Source organism: Rhinoderma darwinii, chromosome 4 (assembly GCF_050947455.1).
Source record: "Rhinoderma darwinii isolate aRhiDar2 chromosome 4, aRhiDar2.hap1, whole genome shotgun sequence".
In the NCBI taxonomy this organism is placed as follows: domain Eukaryota; kingdom Metazoa; phylum Chordata; class Amphibia; order Anura; family Rhinodermatidae; genus Rhinoderma; species Rhinoderma darwinii.
In genome coordinates this window covers 410,316,406-410,337,982 of record NC_134690.1, presented here as the reverse complement: position 1 = coordinate 410,337,982, position 21,577 = coordinate 410,316,406, and the positions used below count along the sequence as shown (strand labels likewise).

At 41.9% G+C, this 21,577-nt stretch overlaps 1 protein-coding gene across 3 annotated transcripts in view; it reads left to right on the top strand.

Moving 5' to 3' along the window:
- The window catches only part of LOC142760355 (phosphofurin acidic cluster sorting protein 1-like), a 278,801-nt gene that overhangs the window by 206,396 nt on the left and 50,828 nt on the right, over positions 1 to 21,577 (top strand). For all 3 annotated transcript variants that reach the window (XM_075863541.1, XM_075863540.1, XM_075863542.1), the window contains 2 exons: positions 4,221 to 4,325; positions 9,618 to 9,721. In XM_075863541.1, the coding sequence (XP_075719656.1) occupies positions 4,221 to 4,325; positions 9,618 to 9,721 (209 nt within the window). The remainder of the gene's footprint in view (positions 1 to 4,220; positions 4,326 to 9,617; positions 9,722 to 21,577) is intronic.

The window sequence follows — 21,577 nt, the reverse complement described above, 5'->3', positions numbered from 1 at the left end:
GTTAACCCCTAGGCGCACGAGGACGCATCTGTACCTCCATGCGGCCAGTGTCTTAAAGGTAGAATTTTTTTTTAGTCAAACAATTAGTGTGTAGGTGATTAAACATTGTTCTAATTTTTTAAATTTTTTCACGAGTCAGGAAATATTATAAATTAGATTCTAATTTATAACATTTCCCATTGCTGGTCACTAGAGGGAGCTATTCCCAAAATTGCAGCATTGGCATGTGGTAAAGCAACCACATTGCTTTATGCTGCAAAATTGGAAAAAAATCCCTCGCTCTAGTGAGCTCTCAGGACCCCCCTCCCTTATCCTGGCTAGTGCCGGGAGAAACGAGGGGATTGAACGGTCAAACATCCTACACTGTGTGCCGCCATTTTTTGAGCTAACACACAGTGTAGAAGGTTTACATACAGTGGTAAACACACAGTAAAACACGAACATACAAAGACCTAACTTACCTGCTCCCTCCGGTCCGTCCGCTCCGTCTGCTACCGCCGCTCCAAGTGCACAAGGTCGGAAGCCACGACCGGAAGTAGTAATCTTACTGTCCGGCCGCGGCTTCAGGTCCACAAGAAAATGGCGCCGGACGTCGCTCGGCCGAAGACCTTCAATTTGGACTGTGTGGGAGCGGCGCATGCGCTGTTCCCACACAGACGGCGTACAGCATAGTGGATGGAACGGGCCCCGTCCGCATTCACTATGGGACTGTAGCTGCCGTATTCCATGTCTGTATGTGTCGTTAATCTACACATACAGAGATGGAAAAAAAAATGGCAGCCCCCATAGGGAAGAAAAAGTCAAAAAAAAAAAAAAGTAAAACACAAACACACAAATAAATAATTTTTTTTTAATAACACACTAAAAGCAAATTGATATGAAAAAAAAATTTACGCGACACTCGTCCTTTAAGGCACAGGGACGTACAGTTACTGCGAAGTTGAAGCTGACACTCCACTGTATGCCGATCAGCGGCTTATTTCCGCTGATTTAGGCAATTAACCCCTTGATTGCGGTGATCGATTGCAATCACCGCATTCAGGGGTTTCTAGCTCATCGGCAGACCTCACAATGAAATCGTGAGGTTTGCAGATGGCTAGTATGGCGATCGGAGGCCAAGTAATGGCCTCCGTGTCTGCCATGTACGGAAGCCTATCAGGATCAGCCTCCTGATAGACTTCCTGTCAGAGTGACAGGACGTCACTGCCATTCGCGATGCACACTGTCGATGAGTGTCTATGACAGTGTCGGCGACAGTGTGCATCGGGAACCGGGAGGTCAGCTGTCCCTGACAGCTGACACTCCACTAGTTGCCGAACAGCGGCTCATTGCCGCTGATTTCGGCAATTAACCCGTTACATGCGGGGCTCGATCGCGATCTCCGCATGTACAGGGTTTGTAGCGCATCAGCAGCCCCCATGCAATTGTGGGGGCTGCTGATGCTTGTGATGGCACCCGGGGGCCAGACAACGGCCCCCATGTCTGCCATGTATGGAAGCCTATGAGGACCAGCCTTTGGCTGGTCCTCGTAGACTAACTGTCAGAGTGAATGTGACGTCACACTGACAGTTGGAATACGTTACACTACCTAGGTAATGTATTCTAGCAGCGATCAGAGCTGCAGGTAAAAAAAGAAAGTGTAAAAAGTAAAGAAAAAATTAAAAAAAAAGTTCAGAAAAATGTTTTACAAAAGTGTAAAAATAAAAGATTTTTTTTTCCTATAAGTCTCTTATTTTAGGAAAAAAATGAAACCGTTAAAAAACAGTCCACATATTTGGTATCACCGCGTTCGTAACGACCCAATCTATAACACTATAATGTTATTTTTACCGCACAGTGAACGCCGCAAAAAAAACAAACTAAAAACAATGCCAGAATCACTATTTTTTGGTCACCACCCCTCCCAAAATATAGAATAAAAAGTGATCAAAAAGTCGCATGTACCCGAAAATTGTACCAATAAAAACTACAACCCGTCCCGCAAAAAACAAGCCCTTACACCGCTTTTTTGACTGAAAAATAAAAAAGTTACGGCTCTCAGAATACGGGGACACAGAAAATAAATTATTTTTATAAAGAAGTGATTTTATTGTGCAAACGCTGCAAAACATAAAAAACTATATACATCTGGTATCGCCGTAATCGTTCCGACCCGCAGAATAAAGTACAATTGTCATTTATAGCGCATTATGAACGCCGTAAGAAATAAAGAATTTAAAACACCAAAATCACGGTTTTTGGCCACCAAAGCTCTAAATAAAATGTAATAAAAAGTGATCAATAATTTGCATCTACCAAAAAAGGGTAACAATAAAAACTACAGCTCGTCCTGCCAAAAGTAAGCCCTCACACCGCTCAATTCATAGAAAAATATAAAAGTTATAGCGTTTGGAAGGCGGGGAGTGAAAAACTAAAATGGAAAAGCAAAAAAGGATCAGTCCTGCAAAGGTTAATTAATTTCTATTAAAAAAATAATTTATTACCACATGTGGGGTATTGTCGTACTCGGGAGAGATTGCGCTACAAATTTAGGGCGACTTTTTCTCCTTTATCTCTTGTGAAAATGAAAGAATTCAACATTTTAGTGGACAAAAATGTTTATATTCATTTTCACGGCCTAATTCTACTAAATTCTGCAAAAGACCTGTGTGGTATAAAAACCCTAGAAAAATTTCTTGAGGGGTCTAGTTTCCAAAATGGGGTCACTTTTGGGGGGTTTCCACTATTTTGTTCCATCCAGGGGGTTGCAATCGCGACATGGCACTGAAAATCAATACAGCAAAATCTGTGCTCCAAAATCCAAATGGAGCTCCCTGCCTTCTGAGCCCCGCCGTGAGGTCAAACAGCAGTTTATCACCACATATGGGGTATTTCCGTAATCGGGAGAAGATGCTTTACAAATGTTGGGGTGAATTTTCTTCTTTATTCCTTGTAAATATTAAAAATTTCTGTTATTTCAGAAAAAAAGTAGATTTTTATTTTCACAGACTAACTCCTATAAATATAGCAAAATACCTGTGGGGTCAAAGTGCTAACTATACCCCTAGATAAATGCCTTGAGGGGTCTAGTTTTCAAAATGGGGTCACTTTTCGGGAGTTTCCACTGTTTTGGCCCCACAAGACCTCTTCAAACCTGACATGGTGCCTAAAATATAATCTAAAAATAAGCAGGCCCCAAAATCCACGAGGTACTCCTTTGCTTCTGAGGCCGGTGTTTCAGTCCATTACCGCACTAGGGCCACATGTGGGATAGTCCTAAAAACTGCAGGACCTGGGCAATAAATATTGAGTTGTATTTCTCTGGTAAAACCTTCCGTGTTACACAATTTTTTTTATTACATATGAATTTTGGCAAAAAAAAAGAGAAATTTGTACATTTCCCCTCTACTTTGCTTTATTTCCTGTGAAACGCCTAAAGGGTTAAAATACTTTCTGAATGCTGTTTTGAATACTTTGAGGGGTTCAGTTTTTAAAATGGGGTGATTTATTAGTGTATTCTAATATATAAGGCCCTCAAAGCCACTTCAGAACTGAACTGGCCTCTGTAATAACGGCCTTTTGACATTTTCTTGAAAATGTGAGAAATTGCTGCTAAAGTTCTAAGCCTCGTAACGTCCTAGAAAAATAAAAGCATGTTCAAAAAATTATGGAAACATAAAGTAGACATATGGGAAATGGTAACTAGTGACTATTTTGTGTGATATTACTATCGGTTTTACAAGCAGATTCATTAAAATTGAGAAAAATTCTAATTTTTGCAAATTTTCTCTAAATTTTGGTGTTTTTCACGAATAAATATTGAATTTATCGACCAAATTTTTCCACTATCATAAAGTACAATATGTCACGAGAAAACAATCTCAGAATCGCTTGGATAGGTAAAAGCATTCCGGAGTTATTACCACATAAAGTGACACATGTCAGATTTGAAAAAATTGGCTGTGCCACAAGGCCAAAACAGGCTGCGTCCTGAAGGGGTTAATTTATGATGTACAAAGTGGAGCATGTCTACATAATATAATGTGGTAAAGATGAGGTTCATTGATCAGAGGACACAACAGAATCAATAATAACCTAAAACCACTCTCCATATTGATGCAGTAGCAAAAAGTTGAATGGCTTAATTTGTCCCCATCACTTGTGTCTGAAGATTCCATGTCTGGATTATGTTTTATATGTTTATGTGTGCGGAGCTGTAGTGACCCCACTTTACTCCACAGGTTCCCCGAAAATCCGTTTTTGATGAATTAAACGAAATCCTGGGATCAGAGCAGCAGCTTCCTGAGTGCATAATCCTGGTGAACACCTCGGACCGGCATGGACAGGTAACGGGGCATGGGGTTACCAGAGCTGCAGGTAGCGAATCCCCAAACATAATGAAATAGTCTACCCATAACAAGTCTACGATGCTTCGGATTATAAATTATTCCACAGGTAGGACCAGTGCCACAACATTTCATGTTCCATATGAAGGTGTTAGAAGACATATTCCAGCGTCATGAAGGTTCCTGTCACATGTTCAGTCCATGGAGGTCACTGTCACATGTTTAGTCCATGGAGGTCGCTGTCACGTGCTTAGTCCATGGAGGTCGCTGTCACGTGCTTAGTCCATGGAGGTCGCTGTCACGTGCTTAGTCCATGGAGGTCGCTGTCACGTCCTTAGTCCATGGAGGTCGCTGTCACGTGCTTAGTCCATGGAGGTCGCTGTCACGTGCTTAGTCCATGGAGGTCGCTGTCACGTGCTTAGTCCATGGAGGTCGCTGTCACGTGCTTAGTTCATGGAGGTCGCTGTGACATGCTTAGTCCATGGAGGTCGCTGTCACGTGCTTAGTCCATGGAGGTCGCTGTGACATGCTTAGTCCATGGAGGTCACTGTCACGTGCTTAGTCCATGGAGGTCGCTGTCACGTGCTTAGTCCATGGAGGTCGCTGTCACGTGCTTAGTCCATGGAGGTCGCTGTCACGTTCTTAGTCCATGGAGGTTGCTGTGACATGCTTAGTCCATGGAGGTCGCTGTCACGTGCTTAGTCAATGGAGGTCGCTGTCACGTGCTTATTCAATGGAGGTCACTGTCACGTGCTTAGTCCATGGAGGTCGCTGTTTCATGCTTAGTCCATGGAGGTCGCTGTTTCATGTTTAGTCCATGGAGGTCGCTGTCACGTGCTTAGTCCATGGAGGTCGCTGTCACGTGCTTAGTCCATGGAGGTCGCTGTCACGTCCTTAGTCCATGGAGGTCGCTGTCACGTGCTTAGTCCATGGAGGTCGCTGTCACGTGCTTAGTCCATGGAGGTCGCTGTCACGTGCTTAGTCCATGGAGGTCGCTGTCACGTGCTTAGTCCATGGAGGTCGCTGTGACATGCTTAGTCCATGGAGGTCGCTGTCACGTGCTTAGTCCATGGAGGTCGCTGTGACATGCTTAGTCCATGGAGGCCACTGTCACGTGCTTAGTCCATGGAGGTCGCTGTCACGTGCTTAGTCCATGGAGGTCGCTGTCACGTGCTTAGTCCATGGAGGTTGCTGTGACATGCTTAGTCCATGGAGGTCGCTGTCACGTGCTTAGTCAATGGAGGTCGCTGTCACGTGCTTATTCAATGGAGGTCACTGTCACGTGCTTAGTCCATGGAGGTCGCTGTTTCATGTTTAGTCCATGGAGGTCGCTGTCACGTGCTTAGTCCATGGAGGTCGCTGTCACGTGCTTAGTCCATGGAGGTCGCTGTTTCATGTTTAGTCCATTGGACTCTCTGTCACATGCTTAGTCCATGGAGGTCGCTGTGACATGCTTAGTCCATGGAGGTCGCTGTCACGTGCTTAATCCATGGAGGTCGCTGTGACATGCTTAGTCCATGGAGGTCGTTGTCACGTGCTTAATCCATGGAGGTCGCTGTGACATGCTTAGTCCATGGAGGTCGCTGTGACATAATTTGTCCATTGGACTCTCTGTCACATGCTTAGTCCATGGAGGTCACTGTCACATGCTTAGTCCATGGAGGTCACTGTCACATGCTTAGTCCATGGAGGTCGCTGTGACATGCTTAGTCCATGGAGGTCGCTGTCACGTGCTTAGTCCATGGAGGTCGCTGTCACATGCTTAGTCCATGGAGCTCGCTTTCACTTGCTTAGTCCATGGAGGTCGCTGTCACGTGCTTAGTCCATGGAGGTTGCTGTGACATGCTTAGTCCATGGAGGTCGCTGTCACGTGCTTAGTCCATGGAGGTCGCTGTCACGTGCTTAGTCAATGGAGGTCGCTGTCACATGCTTAGTCAATGGAGGTCGCTGTCACGTGCTTAGTCAATGGAGGTTGCTGTCACGTGCTTAGTCCATGGAGGTCGCTGTGACATGCTTAGTCCATGGAGGTCGCTGTCACGTGCTTAGTCCATGGAGGTCGCTGTCACATGCTTAGTCCATGGAGGTCGCTGTCACGTGCTTAGTCAATGGAGGTCGCTGTCACGTGCTTAGTCCATGGAGGTCGCCGTCACGTGCTTAGTCCATGGAGGTCGCTGTCACGTGCTTAGTCCATGGAGGTCGCTGTCCCGTGCTTAGTCAATGGAGGTCGCTGTCACATGCTTAGTCAATGGAGGTCGCTGTCACGTGCTTAGTCAATGGAGGTCGCTGTCACGTGCTTAGTCCATGGAGGTCGCTGTTTCATGTTTAGTCCATGGAGGTCGCTGTCACGTGCTTAGTCCATGGAGGTCGCTGTCACGTGCTTAGTCCATGGAGGTCGCTGTCACGTGCTTAGTCCATGGAGGTCGCTGTCACGTGCTTAGTCCATGGAGGTCGCTGTGACATGCTTAGTCCATGGAGGTCGCTGTCACGTGCTTAGTCAATGGAGGTCGCTGTCACGTGCTTAGTCAATGGAGGTCGCTGTCACGTGCTTAGTCCATGGAGGTCGCTGTCACGTGCTTAGTCCATGGAGGTTGCTGTCACGTGCTTAGTCCATGGAGGTCGCTGTCACGTGCTTAGTCCATGGAGGTCGCTGTCACGTGCTTAGTCAATGGAGGTCGCTGTCACGTGCTTAGTCCATGGAGGTCGCTGTCACGTGCTTAGTCCATGGAGGTCGCTGTTTCATGTTTAGTCCATGGAGGTCGCTGTCACGTGCTTAGTCCATGGAGGTCGCTGTCACGTGCTTAGTCCATGGAGGTCGCTGTCACGTGCTTAGTCCATGGAGGTCGCTGTCACGTGCTTAGTCAATGGAGGTCGCTGTCACGTGCTTAGTCCATGGAGGTCGCTGTCACGTGCTTAGTCCATGGAGGTCGCTGTCACGTGCTTAGTCCATGGAGGTCGCTGTCACGTGCTTAGTCCATGGAGGTCGCTGTGACATGCTTAGTCCATGGAGGTCGCTGTCACGTGCTTAGTCAATGGAGGTCGCTGTCACGTGCTTAGTCAATGGAGGTCGCTGTCACGTGCTTAGTCCATGGAGGTCGCTGTCACGTGCTTAGTCCATGGAGGTCGCTGTCACGTGCTTAGTCCATGGAGGTCGCTGTCACGTGCTTAGTCCATGGAGGTCGCTGTCACGTGCTTAGTCAATGGAGGTCGCTGTCACGTGCTTAGTCAATGGAGGTCGCTGTCACGTGCTTAGTCAATGGAGGTCGCTGTCAAGTGCTTATTCAATGGAGGTCACTGTCACGTGCTTAGTCCATGGAGGTCGCTGTTTCATGTTTAGTCCATGGAGGTCGCTGTCACGTGCTTAGTCCATGGAGGTCGCTGTCACGTGCTTAGTCCATGGAGGTCGCTGTTTCATGTTTAGTCCATTGGACTCTCTGTCACATGCTTAGTCCATGGAGGTCGCTGTGACATGCTTAGTCCATGGAGGTCGCCGTCACGTGCTTAATCCATGGAGGTCGCTGTGACATGCTTAGTCCATGGAGGTCGTTGTCACGTGCTTAATCCATGGAGGTCGCTGTGACATGCTTAGTCCATGGAGGTCGCTGTGACATGGTTAGTCCATGGAGGTCGCTGTCACGTGCTTAATCCATGGAGGCCGCTGTCACTTGCTTAGTCCATGGAGGTCGCTGTTTCATGTTTAGTCCATTGGACTCTCTGTCACATGCTTAGTCCATGGAGGTCACTGTCACATGCTTAGTCCATGGAGGTCGCTGTGACATGCTTAGTCCATGGAGGTCGCTGTCACGTGCTTAGTCCATGGAGGTCGCTGTCACATGCTTAGTCCATGGAGCTCGCTGTCACTTGCTTAGTCCATGGAGGTCGCTGTCACGTGCTTAGTCCATGGAGGTCGCTGTCACGTGCTTAATCCATGGAGGTCGCTATCACGTGCTTAGTCCATGGAGGTCACTGTCACATGCTTAGTCCATGGAGGTCGCTGTCACATGCTTAGTCCATGGAGGTCGCTGTCACATGCTTAGTCCATGGAGGTCACTGTCACATGCTTAGTCCATGGAGGTCGCTGTCACATGCTTAGTCCATGGAGGTCACTGTCACTTGCTTAGTCCATGGAGGTCGCTGTTTCATGTTTAGTCCATTGGACTCTCTGTCACATGCTTAGTCTATGGTGTCATAACAAGTTTAAGGTGTTTTCCAGGGATAACAAAATCTTGTCCAAAATATCAAATAATAAAATTCTTGCTATAATTACCTTGAAGAATTCTTAACCAGTCGCCTGTGGCATCTGTTAACATGTCTGCGTCCTTATGTGTCATGTGACTGTCAGGCCAATCACAGGCCGCTGTAATAACGTGTTAATTGTACCGATGTCACTATAGTGGACAATGACTGGCCGCCACACCCACATAACGCACCATTCCCATCACGTAGCAGTGAAAACAAACGTGGCGGGGACCCAAATAGTGAGAGCGAGGGATGCTGAAGGAGTCCTACAGGTGAAGGTCGACAGACAGATATTTTTTATTTTAGCATTTCGGACAATGTTTGAATGTAGTTAATGTTTTCTCTGTGTTCAGGACTCTCCTTTCAAATATGGCACTATGTCCTCGAGAATGCTGGGAATATTGGTGGGGAAGGGGGTTCAATGAATGACTGACTGTCAATTCAAAAGCTGAAGTCCATGGACCACGGGTGGTGAGGCAAATACAAGTATTCACTGCAGTAGAGCAGATTGATGCAGCACAGCTCCCTAAATCCCCATTTCTGGGATAAAGTCCCCTCAGATCTCCTGAACTATATGGCCCCAGCTACTACTGACCAGACCACACACCAGATAATGGCCCCTGAGGTGAGGACATTAATAATAGTAAAGACACCAGTCACCATGACGTCCATAAGGTATAAACAGAACAAGGGCCAACTTCAGACATGCACACAATAATTACTAGGGATGAGGAGCAGCCACGTGGCACCGGTCCACTAATCCCTACACAAGCAGACATGGCGGGCTCCGGGGATTCTAGTCCTTCTGCTATCACCTTCTCAGTAGCACCGGATTATCTTCAAAAACCAGAGAAAAAGGAAAGTATTGTGAACTACGCAGATGTACCCCGGCCTCTCCACGTGATGTAATGGTCGGAAGCTTTCCATGTAATCCACCCGTTCATCACTACGATAATGTCTCATGAGGTGCAGCAGACGTCACTTCTCTGGTCACTTGTGTCTTCTTTATAACGTTCCAACGACAACAGAATTGAGAATTTCATTTTAATTATACAGTATTTCAGAGAAGAGCTGCGTGGCAAATTTATGAGTGTCTCCACCTGTTCTTCAGCTGATGTCCAAGCAGCGTTCAGTGGTATCATCACTCGTATCCAGAGATAGTGAGTACACCTCATACCACGTCTACTATAGTCACATGTATATAGATAGTGAGTACACCTCATACAACGTCTACTATATTCACATGTGTATAGAGATAGTGAGTACACCCCATACCACGTCTACTATAGTCTCATGTATATAGAGATAGTGAGTACACCCCATACCACGTCTACTATAGTCACATGTATATAGAGATAGTGAGTACACCCCATACCACGTCTACTATAGTCACATGTATATAGAGATAGTGAGTACACCTCATACCACGTCTACTATAGTCACATGTATATAGAGATAGTGAGTACACCCTATACCATGTGTACTATAGTCACATGTATATAGATACTGAGTACACCTCATACCACGTCTACTATAGTCACATGTATATAGAGATAGTGAGTACACCTCATACCACGTCTACTATAGTCACATGTATATAGATAGTGAGTACACCTCTTACCACGTCTACTATAGTCTCATGTATATAGATAGTGAGTACACCTCATACCACGTCTACTATAATCACATGTATATAGATAGTGAGTACACCTCATACCACGTCTACTATTGTCACATGTGTATAGAGATAGTGAGTACACCCCATACCACGTCTACTATAGTCTCATGTATATAGAGATAGTGAGTACACCCCATACCACGTCTACTATAGTCACATGTATATAGAGATAGTGAGTACACCCCATACCACGTCTACTATAGTCACATGTATATAGAGATAGTAAGTACACCTCATACCACGTCTACTATAGTCACATGTATATAGAGATAGTGAGTACACCCTATACCATGTCTACTATAGTCACATGTATATAGAGATAGTGAGTACACCTCATACCACGTCTACTATAGTCACATGTATATAGATAGTGAGTACACCTCATACCACGTCTACTATAGTCTCATGTATATAGATAGTGAGTACACCTCATACCACGTCTACTATAATCACATGTATATAGATAGTGAGTACACCTCATACCACGTCTACTATAGTCACATGTGTATAGAGATAGTGAGTACACCCCATACCACGTCTACTATAGTCTCATATATATAGAGATAGTGAGTACACCCCATACCACGTATACTATAGTCACATGTATATAGAGATAGTGAGTACACCCCATACCACGTCTACTATAGTCACATGTATATAGAGAGAGTGAGTACACCTCATACCACGTCTACTATAGTCACATGTATATAGAGATAGTGAGTACACCTCATACCACGTCTACTATAGTCACATGTATATAGATAGTGAGTACACCTCATACCACGTCTACTATAGTCTCATGTATATAGATAGTGAGTACACCTCATACCACGTCTATTATAATCACATGTATATAGATAGTGAGTACACCTCATACCACGTCTACTATAGTCACATGTGTATAGAGATAGTGAGTACACCCCATACCACGTCTACTATAGTCTCATATATATAGAGATAGTGAGTACACCCCATACCACGTATACTATAGTCACATGTATATAGAGATAGTGAGTACACCCCATACCACGTCTACTATAGTCACATGTATATAGAGAGAGTGAGTACACCTCATACCACGTCTACTATAGTCACATGTATATAGAGATAGTGAGTACACCTCATACCACGTCTACTATAGTCACATGTATATAGATAGTGAGTACACCTCTTACCACGTCTACTATAGTCTCATGTATATAGATAGTGAGTACACCTCATACCACGTCTACTATAGTCACATGTATATAGAGATAGTGAGTATACCTCATACCATGTCTACTATAGTCACATGTATATAGAGATAGTGAGTACACCTCTTACCACGTCTACTATAGTCTCATGTATATAGATAGTGAGTACACCCCATACCACGTCTACTATAGTCACATGTATATAGAGATAGTGAGTACACCCCATACCATGTCTACTATAGTCACATGTATATAGATAGTGAGTACACCCCATACCACGTCTACTATAGTCACATGTATATAGATAGTGAGTACACCTCATACCACGTCTACTATAGTCACATGTATATAGAGATAGTGAGTACACCTCATACCATGTCTACTATAGTCACAAGTATATAGAGATAGTGAGTACACCTCATACCACGTCTACTATAGTCACATGTATATAGATAGTGAGTACACCCCATACCACGTCTACTATAGTCACATGTATATAGATAGTGAGTACAACTCATACCACGTCTACTATAGTCACATGTATATAGAGATAGTGAGTACACCTCATACCATGTCTACTATAGTCACATGTATATAGAGATAGTGAGTACACCTCTTACCACGTCTACTATAGTCACATGTATATAGATAGTGAGTACACCCCATACCACGTCTACTATAGTCTCATGTATATAGATAGTGAGTACACCCCATACCACGTCAACTATAGTCACATGTATATAGAGATAGTGAGTACACCTCATACCACGTCTACTATAGTCACATGTATATAGAGATAGTGAGTACACCCCATACCACGTCTACTATAGTCACATGTATATAGATAGTGAGTACACCTCATACCACGTCTACTATAGTCACATGTATATAGAGATAGTGAGTACAACCCATACCACGTCTACTATAGTCACATGTATATAGAGATAGTGAGTACACCCCATACCACGTCTACTATTGTCACATGTATATAGATAGTGAGTACACCTCATACCACGTCTACTATAGTCACATGTATATAGAGATAGTGAGTACACCCCATACCACGTCTACTATAGTCACATGTATATAGATAGTGAGTACACCTCATACCACGCCTACTATAGTCACATGTGTATAGAGATAGTGAGTACACCTTATACCACGTCTACTATAGTCTCATGTATATAGAGATAGTGAGTACACCCCATACCACGTCTACTATAGTCACATGTATATAGATAGTGAGTACACCTCATACCACGTCTACTATAGTCACATGTGTATAGAGATAGTGAGTACACCCCATACCACGTCTACTATAGTCTCATGTATATAGATAGTGAGTACACCTCATACCACGTCTACTATAGTCACATGTATATAGAGATAGTGAGTGCACCCCATACCACATCTACTACAGTTACATGTATATAGATAGTGAGTACACCTCATACCACGTCTACTATAGTCACATGTATATAGAGATAGTGAGTACACCCCATACCACGTCAACTATAGTCACATGTATATAGAGATAGTGAGTATACCTCTTACCACGTCTACTATAGTCACATGTATATAGATAGTGAGTACACCTCTTACCACGTCTACTATAGTCACATGTATATAGAGATAGTGAGTACACCCCATACCACGTCTACTATAGTCACATGTATATAGAGAGAGTGAGTACACCTCATACCACGTCAACTATAGTCACATGTATATAGAGATAGTGAGTACACCTCATACCACGTCAACTATAGTCACATGTATATAGAGATAGTGAGTACACCTCATACCACGTCTACTATAGTCACATGTGTATAGAGATAGTGAGAACACCCCATACCACGTCTACTATAGTCGCATGTATATAGAGATAGTGAGTACACCCCATACCACGTCTACTATAGTCACATGTATATAGAGATAGTGAGTACACCTCATACCACGTCTACTATAGTCACATGTGTATAGAGATAGTGAGTACACCTCATACCACGTCTACTATAGTCACATGTATATAGATAGTGAGTACACCCCATACCACGTCTACTATAGTCACAAGTATATAGAGATAGTGAGTACACCCCATACCACGTCTACTATAGTCACATGTATATACAGATAGTGAGTACACCTCATACCACGTCTACTATAGTCACATGTGTATAGAGATAGTGAGTACACCTCATACCACGTCTACTATAGTCACATGTATATAGATAGTGAGTACACCCCATACCACGTCTACTATAGTCACATGTATATAGAGATAGTGAGTACACTTCATACCACGTCTACTATAGTCACATGTGTATAGAGATAGTGAGTACACCTCATACCACGTCTACTATAGTCACATGTATATAGATAGTGAGTACACCTCTTACCACGTCTACTATAGTCACATGTGTATAGAAAGTGAGTACACCCCATACCACGTCTTCTATAGTCACATGTATATAGATAGTGAGTACACCCCATACCACGTCTACTATAGTCACATGTATATAGATAGTGAGTACACCCCATACCACATCTACTATAGTCACATGTATATAGAGATAGGGAGTACACCTCATACCACGTCTACTATAGTCACATGTATATAGATAGTGTTTACACCTCATACCACGTCTACTATAGTCACATGTATATACATAGTGAGTACACCTCTTACCACGTCTACTATAGTCACATGTATATAGATAGTGAGTACACCTCTTACCACGTCTACTATAGTCACATGTATATAGAGATAGTGAGTACACCTCATACCACGTCTACTATAGTCACATGTATATAGATAGTGAGTACACCTCTTACCACGTCTACTATAGTCACATGTATATAGAGATAGTGAGTACACCCCATACCACGTCTACTGCAGTTACATATATATATAGATAGTGAATACACCTCATACCACGTCTACTATAGTCACATGTATATAGAGATAGTGAGTACACCCCATACCACGTCTACTATAGTCACATGTATATAGAGATAGTGAGTACACCCCATACCATGTCTACTATAGTCACATGTATATAGATAGTGAGTACACCCCATACCACGTCTACTATAGTCTCATGTATATAGATAGTGAGTACACCCCATACCACGTCTACTATAGTCACATGTATATAGAGATAGTGAGTACACCCCATACCATGTCTACTATAGTCACATGTATATAGATAGTGAGTACACCCCATACCACGTCTACTATAGTCACATGTATATAGATAGTGAGTACACCTCATACCACGTCTACTATAGTCACATGTATATAGAGATAGTGAGTACACCTCATACCACGTCTACTATAGTCACATGTATATAGATAGTGAGTACACCCCATACCACGTCTACTATAGTCACATGTATATAGATAGTGAGTACAACTCATACCACGTCTACTATAGTCACATGTATATAGAGATAGTGAGTACACCTCATACCATGTCTACTATAGTCACATGTATATAGAGATAGTGAGTACACCTCTTACCACGTCTACTATAGTCACATGTATATAGATAGTGAGTACACCCCATACCACGTCTACTATAGTCACATGTATATAGATAGTGAGTACACCCCATACCACGTCTACTATAGTCACATGTATATAGATAGTGAGTACACCTCATACCACGTCTACTATAGTCACATGTATATAGAGATAGTGAGTACACCTCATACCACGTCTACTATAGTCACATGTATATAGAGATAGTGAGTACACCTCATACCACGTCTACTATAGTCACATTTATATAGATAGTGAGTACACCTCATAACACGTCTACTATAGTCACATGTATATAGATAGTGAGTACACCTCATACCATGTCTACTATAGTCACATGTATATAGATAGTGAGTACACTTCATACCACATCTACTATAGTCACATGTATATAGAGATAGTGAGTACACCTCATACCACGTCTACTATAGTCACTTGTATATAGATAGTGAGTACACCTCTTACCACGTCTACTATAGTCACATGTATATATAGATAGTGAGTACACCTCATACCACGTCTACTATAGTCACATGTATATATAGATAGTGAGTACACCTCATACCACGTCTACTGTAGTCACATGTATATAGATAGTGAGTACACCTCATACCACGTCTACTATAGTCACATGTATATAGAGATAGTGAGTACACCTCATACCACGTCTACTATAGTCACATGTATATAGATAGTGAGTACACCTCTTACCACCTCTACTATAGTCACATGTATATAGATAGTGAGTACATCTCATAACACGTCTACTATAGTCGCATGTATATAGATAGTGAGTACACCCCATACCACGTCTACTATAGTCACATGTATATAGATAGTGAGTAAACCTCATACCATGTCTACTATAGTCACATGTATATAGATAGTGAGTACACCCCATACCACGTCTACTATAGTCTCATGTATATAGAGATAGTGAGTACACCCCATACCACGTCTACTATAGTCACATGTATATAGATAGTGAGTACACCTCATACCATGTCTACTATAGTCACATGTAAATAGAGATAGTGAGTACACCCCATACCACATCTACTATAGTCACATGTATATAGATAGTGAGTACACCTCATACCATGTCTACTATAGTCACATGTATATAGAGATAGTGAGTACACCCCATACCACGTCTACTATAGTCACATGTATATAGATAGTGAGTACACCTCATACCATGTCTACTATAGTCACATGTATATAGAGATAGTGAGTACACCCCATACCACATCTACTATAGTCACATGTATATAGATAGTGAGTACACCTCTTACCACGTCTTCTATAGTCACATGTATATAGAGATAGTGAGTACACCCCATACCATGTCTACTATAGTCACATGTATATAGAGATAGTGAGTACACCCCATACCACGTCTACTATAGTCACATGTGTATAGAGATAGTGAGTACACCTCATACCACGTCTACTATAGTCTCATGTATATAGATAGTGAGTACACCCCATACCACGTCAACTATAGTCTCATGTATATAGAGATAGTGAGTACACTGCATACCACGTCTACTATAGTCACATGTATATAGAGATAGTGAGTAAACCTCATACCACGTCTACTATAGTCACATGTATATAGATAGTGAGTACACCTCATACCACGTCTACTATAGTCACATGTATATAGATAGTGAGTACACCCCATACCACATCTACTATAGTCTCATGTATATAGATAGTGAGTACACCTCATATCACATCTACTATAGTCACATGTATATAGAGATAGTGAGTACACCTCATACCACGTCTACTATAGTCACATGTATATAGATAGTGAGTACACCTCATACCACGTCTACTATAGTCACATGTATATAGAGATAGTGAGTACACCTCACACCACGTCTACTATAGTCACATGTATATATATAGTGAGTACACCTCATACCACGTCTACTATAGTCACATGTATATATATAGTGAGTACACCCCATACCACGTCTACTATAGTCACATGTATATAGAGATAGTGAGTACACCTCATACCACGTCTACTATAGTCACATGTATATATAGATAGTGAGTACACCCCATACCACGTCTACTATAGTCACATGTATATAGATAGTGAGTATACCCCATACCACGTCTACTATAGTCACATGTATATAGAGATAGTGAGTACACCCCATACCACGTCTACTATAGTCACATGTATATAGATAGTGAGTACACCCCATACCACGTCTACTATAGTCATATGTATATATAGATAGTGAGTATACCCCATACCACGTCTACTATAGTCACATGTATATAGATAGTGAGTACACCTCATACCACGTCTACTATAGTCACATGTATATAGATAGTGAGTACACCTCATACCATGTCTACTATAGTCACATGTGTATAGAGATAGTGAGTACACCTCATACCACGTCTACTATTGTCACATGTATATAGATAGTGAGTACACCTCATACCACGTCTACTATAGTCACATGTATATAGATAGTGAGTACACCTCATACCACGTCTACAATAGTCACATGTGTATAGAGATAGTGAGTACACCCCATACCACGTCTACTATAGTCTCATGTATATAGAGATAGTGAGTACACCCCGTACCACGTCTACTATAGTCACATGTGTATAGAGATAGTGAGTACACCTCACACCATGTCTACTATAGTCACATGTGTATAGAGATAGTGAGTACACCTCATACCATGTCTACTATAGTCTCATGTATATAGATAGTGAGTACACCCCGTACCACGTCTACTATAGTCACATGTATATAGATAGTGATTACACCCCATACCACGTCAACTATAGTCTCATGTATATAGAGATAGTGAGTACAATGTATACCACGTCTACTATAGTCACATGTATATAGAGATAGTGAGTAAACCTCATACCACGTTTACTATAGTCACATGTATATAGATAGTGAGTACACCCCATACCACATTTACTATAGTCTCATGTATATAGATAGTGAGTACACCTCATACCACATCTACTATAGTCACATGTATATAGAGATAGTGAGTACACCTCATACCACGTTTACTATAGTCACATGTATATAGATAGTGAGTACACCTCATACCACGTCTACTATAGTCACATGTATATAGAGATAGTGAGTACACCTCATACCACGTCTACTATAGTCACATGTATATAGATAGTGAGTACACCCCATACCACGTCTACTATAGTCACATGTATATAGAGATATTGAGTGCACCTCATACCACGTCTACTATAGTCACATGTATTTAAATAGTGAGTACACCTCATACCACGTCTACTATAGTCACATGTATATAGAGATAGTGAGTACACCTCATACCACGTCTACTATAGTCACATGTATATAGAGATAGTGAGTACACCCCATACCACGTCTACTATAGTCACATGTATATAGATAGTGAGTACACCCCATACCACGTCTACTATAGTCACATGTATATAGAGATAGTGAGTACACCCCATACCACGTCTACTATAGTCACATGTATATAGATAGTGAGCACACCCCATACCACGTCTACTATAGTCACATGTATATAGAGATAGTGAGTACACCTCATACCACGTCTACTATAGTCACATGTATATAGAGATAGTGAGTACACCTCATACCACGTCTACTATAGTCACATGTATATATAGATAGTGAGTGCACCCCATACCACGTCTACTATAGTCACATGTATATAGATAGTGAGTACACCCCATACCACGTCTACTATAGTCACATGTATATAGAGATAGTGAGTACACCCCATACCACGTCTACTATAGTCACATGTATATAGATAGTGAGTACACCCCATACCACGTCTACTATAGTCACATGTATATAGATAGTGAGCACACCCCATACCATGTCTACTATAGTCACATGTATATAGATAGTGAGCATACCCCATACAACGTCTACTATAGTCACATGTATATAGAGATAGTGAGTACACCCCATACCACGTCTACTATAGTCACATTATAGATAGTGAGTACACCTCATACCACGTCTACTATAGTCACATGTATATAGAGATAGTGAGTACACCTCATACCACGTCTACTATAGTCACATGTATATAGATAGTGAGTACACCTCATACCACGTCTACTATAGTCACATGTATATAGAGATAGTGAGTACACCTCATACCACGTCTACTATAGACACATGTATATAGATAGTGAGTACACCTCATACCACGTCTACTATAGTCACATGTGTATAGAGATAGTGAGTACACCTCATACCACGTCTACTATTGTCACATGTATATAGATAGTGAGTACACCTCATACCACGTCTACTATAGTCACATGTATATAGATAGTGAGTACACCCTATACCACGTCAACTATAGTCTCATGTATATAGAGATAGTAAGTATACCTCATACCACGTCTACTATAGTCACATGTATATAGATAGTGAGTACACCTTATACCACGTCTACTATAGTCACATGTATATATAGATAGTGAGTACACCCCATACCACGTCTACTATAGTCACAGGTATATAGATAGTGAGTACACCTCATACCACATCTACTATAGTCACATGTATATAGAGATAGTGAGTACACCTCATACCATATCTACTATAGTCACATGTATATAGAGATAGTGAGTACACCTCATACCACGTCTACTATAGTCACATGTATATAGATAGTGAGTACACCTCATACCACGTCTACTATAGTCACATGTATATAGAGATAGTGAGTACACCTCATACCACGTCTACTATAGACACATGTATATAGATAGTGAGTACACCTCATACCACGTCTACTATAGTCACATGTGTATAGAGATAGTGAGTACACCTCATACCACGTCTACTATTGTCACATGTATATAGATAGTGAGTACACCTCATACCACGTCTACTATAGTCACATGTATATAGATAGTGAGTACACCCTATACCACGTCAACTATAGTCTCATGTATATAGAGATAGTAAGTACACCTCATACCACGTCTACTATAGTCACATGTATATAGATAGTGAGTACACCTTATACCACGTCTAATATAGTCACATGTATATATAGATAGTAAGTACACCCCATACCACGTCTACTATAGTCACATGTATATAGATAGTGAGTACACCTCATACCACATCTACTATAGTCACATGTATATAGAGATAGTGAGTACACCTCATACCACGCCTACTATAGTCACATGTGTATAGAGATAGTAAGTACACCTTATACCACGTCTACTATAGTCTCATGTATATAGAGATAGTGAGTACACCCCATACCACGTCTACTATAGTCACATGTATATAGATAGTGAGTACACCCTATACCACGTCTACTATAGTCACATGTGTATAGAGATAGTGAGTACACCCCATACCACGTCTACTATAGTCTCATGTATATAGATAGTGAGTACACCTCATACCACGTCTACTATAGTCACATGTATATAGAGATAGTGAGTACACCCCATACCACGTCTACTACAGTTACATGTATATAGATAGTGAGTACCCCTCATACCACGTCTACTATAGTCACATGTATATAGAGATAGTGAGTACACCCCATATCACGTCAACTATAGTCACATGTATATAGAGATAGTGAGTACACCTCTTACCACGTCTACTATAGTCACATGTGTATAGATAGTGAGTACACCTCTTACCACGTCTACTATAGTCACATGTATATAGAGATAGTGAGTACACCTCATACCACGTCAACTATAGTCACATGTATATAGAGATAGTGAGTACACCTCATACCACATCTCCTATAGTCACATGTATATAGAGATAGTGAGTACACCTCATACCACGTCTACTATAGTCACATGTATATAGAGATAGTGAGTACACCTCATACCACGTCTACTATAGTCACATGTGTATAGAGATAGTGAGTACACCCCATACCACGTCTACTATAGTCTCATGTATATAGATAGTGAGTACACATCATACCACGTCTACTATAGTCACATGTATATAGAGATAGTGAGTACACCTCATACCACGTCTACTATAGTCTCATGTATATAGATAGTGAGTACACCTCATACCACGTCTACTATAGTCACATGTATATAGAGATAGTGAGTACACCCCATACCACGTCTACTACAGTTACATGTATATAGATAGTGAGTACACCTCATACCACGTCTACTATAGTCACATGTATATAGAGATAGTGAGTACACCCCATATCACGTCAACTATAGTCACATGTATATAGAGATAGTGAGTACACCTCTTACCACGTCTACTATAGTCACATGTGTATAGATAGTGAGTACACCTCTTACCACGTCTACTATAGTCACATGTATATAGAGATAGTGAGTACACCTCATACCACGTCAACTATAGTCACATGTATATAGAGATAGTGAGTACACCTCATACCACGTCTCCTATAGTCACATGTATATAGAGATAGTGAGTACACCTCATACCACGTCTACTATAGTCACATGTATATAGAGATAGTGAGTACACCTCATACCACGTCTACTATATACACATGTATATAGAGATAGTGAGTACACCTCATACCACGTC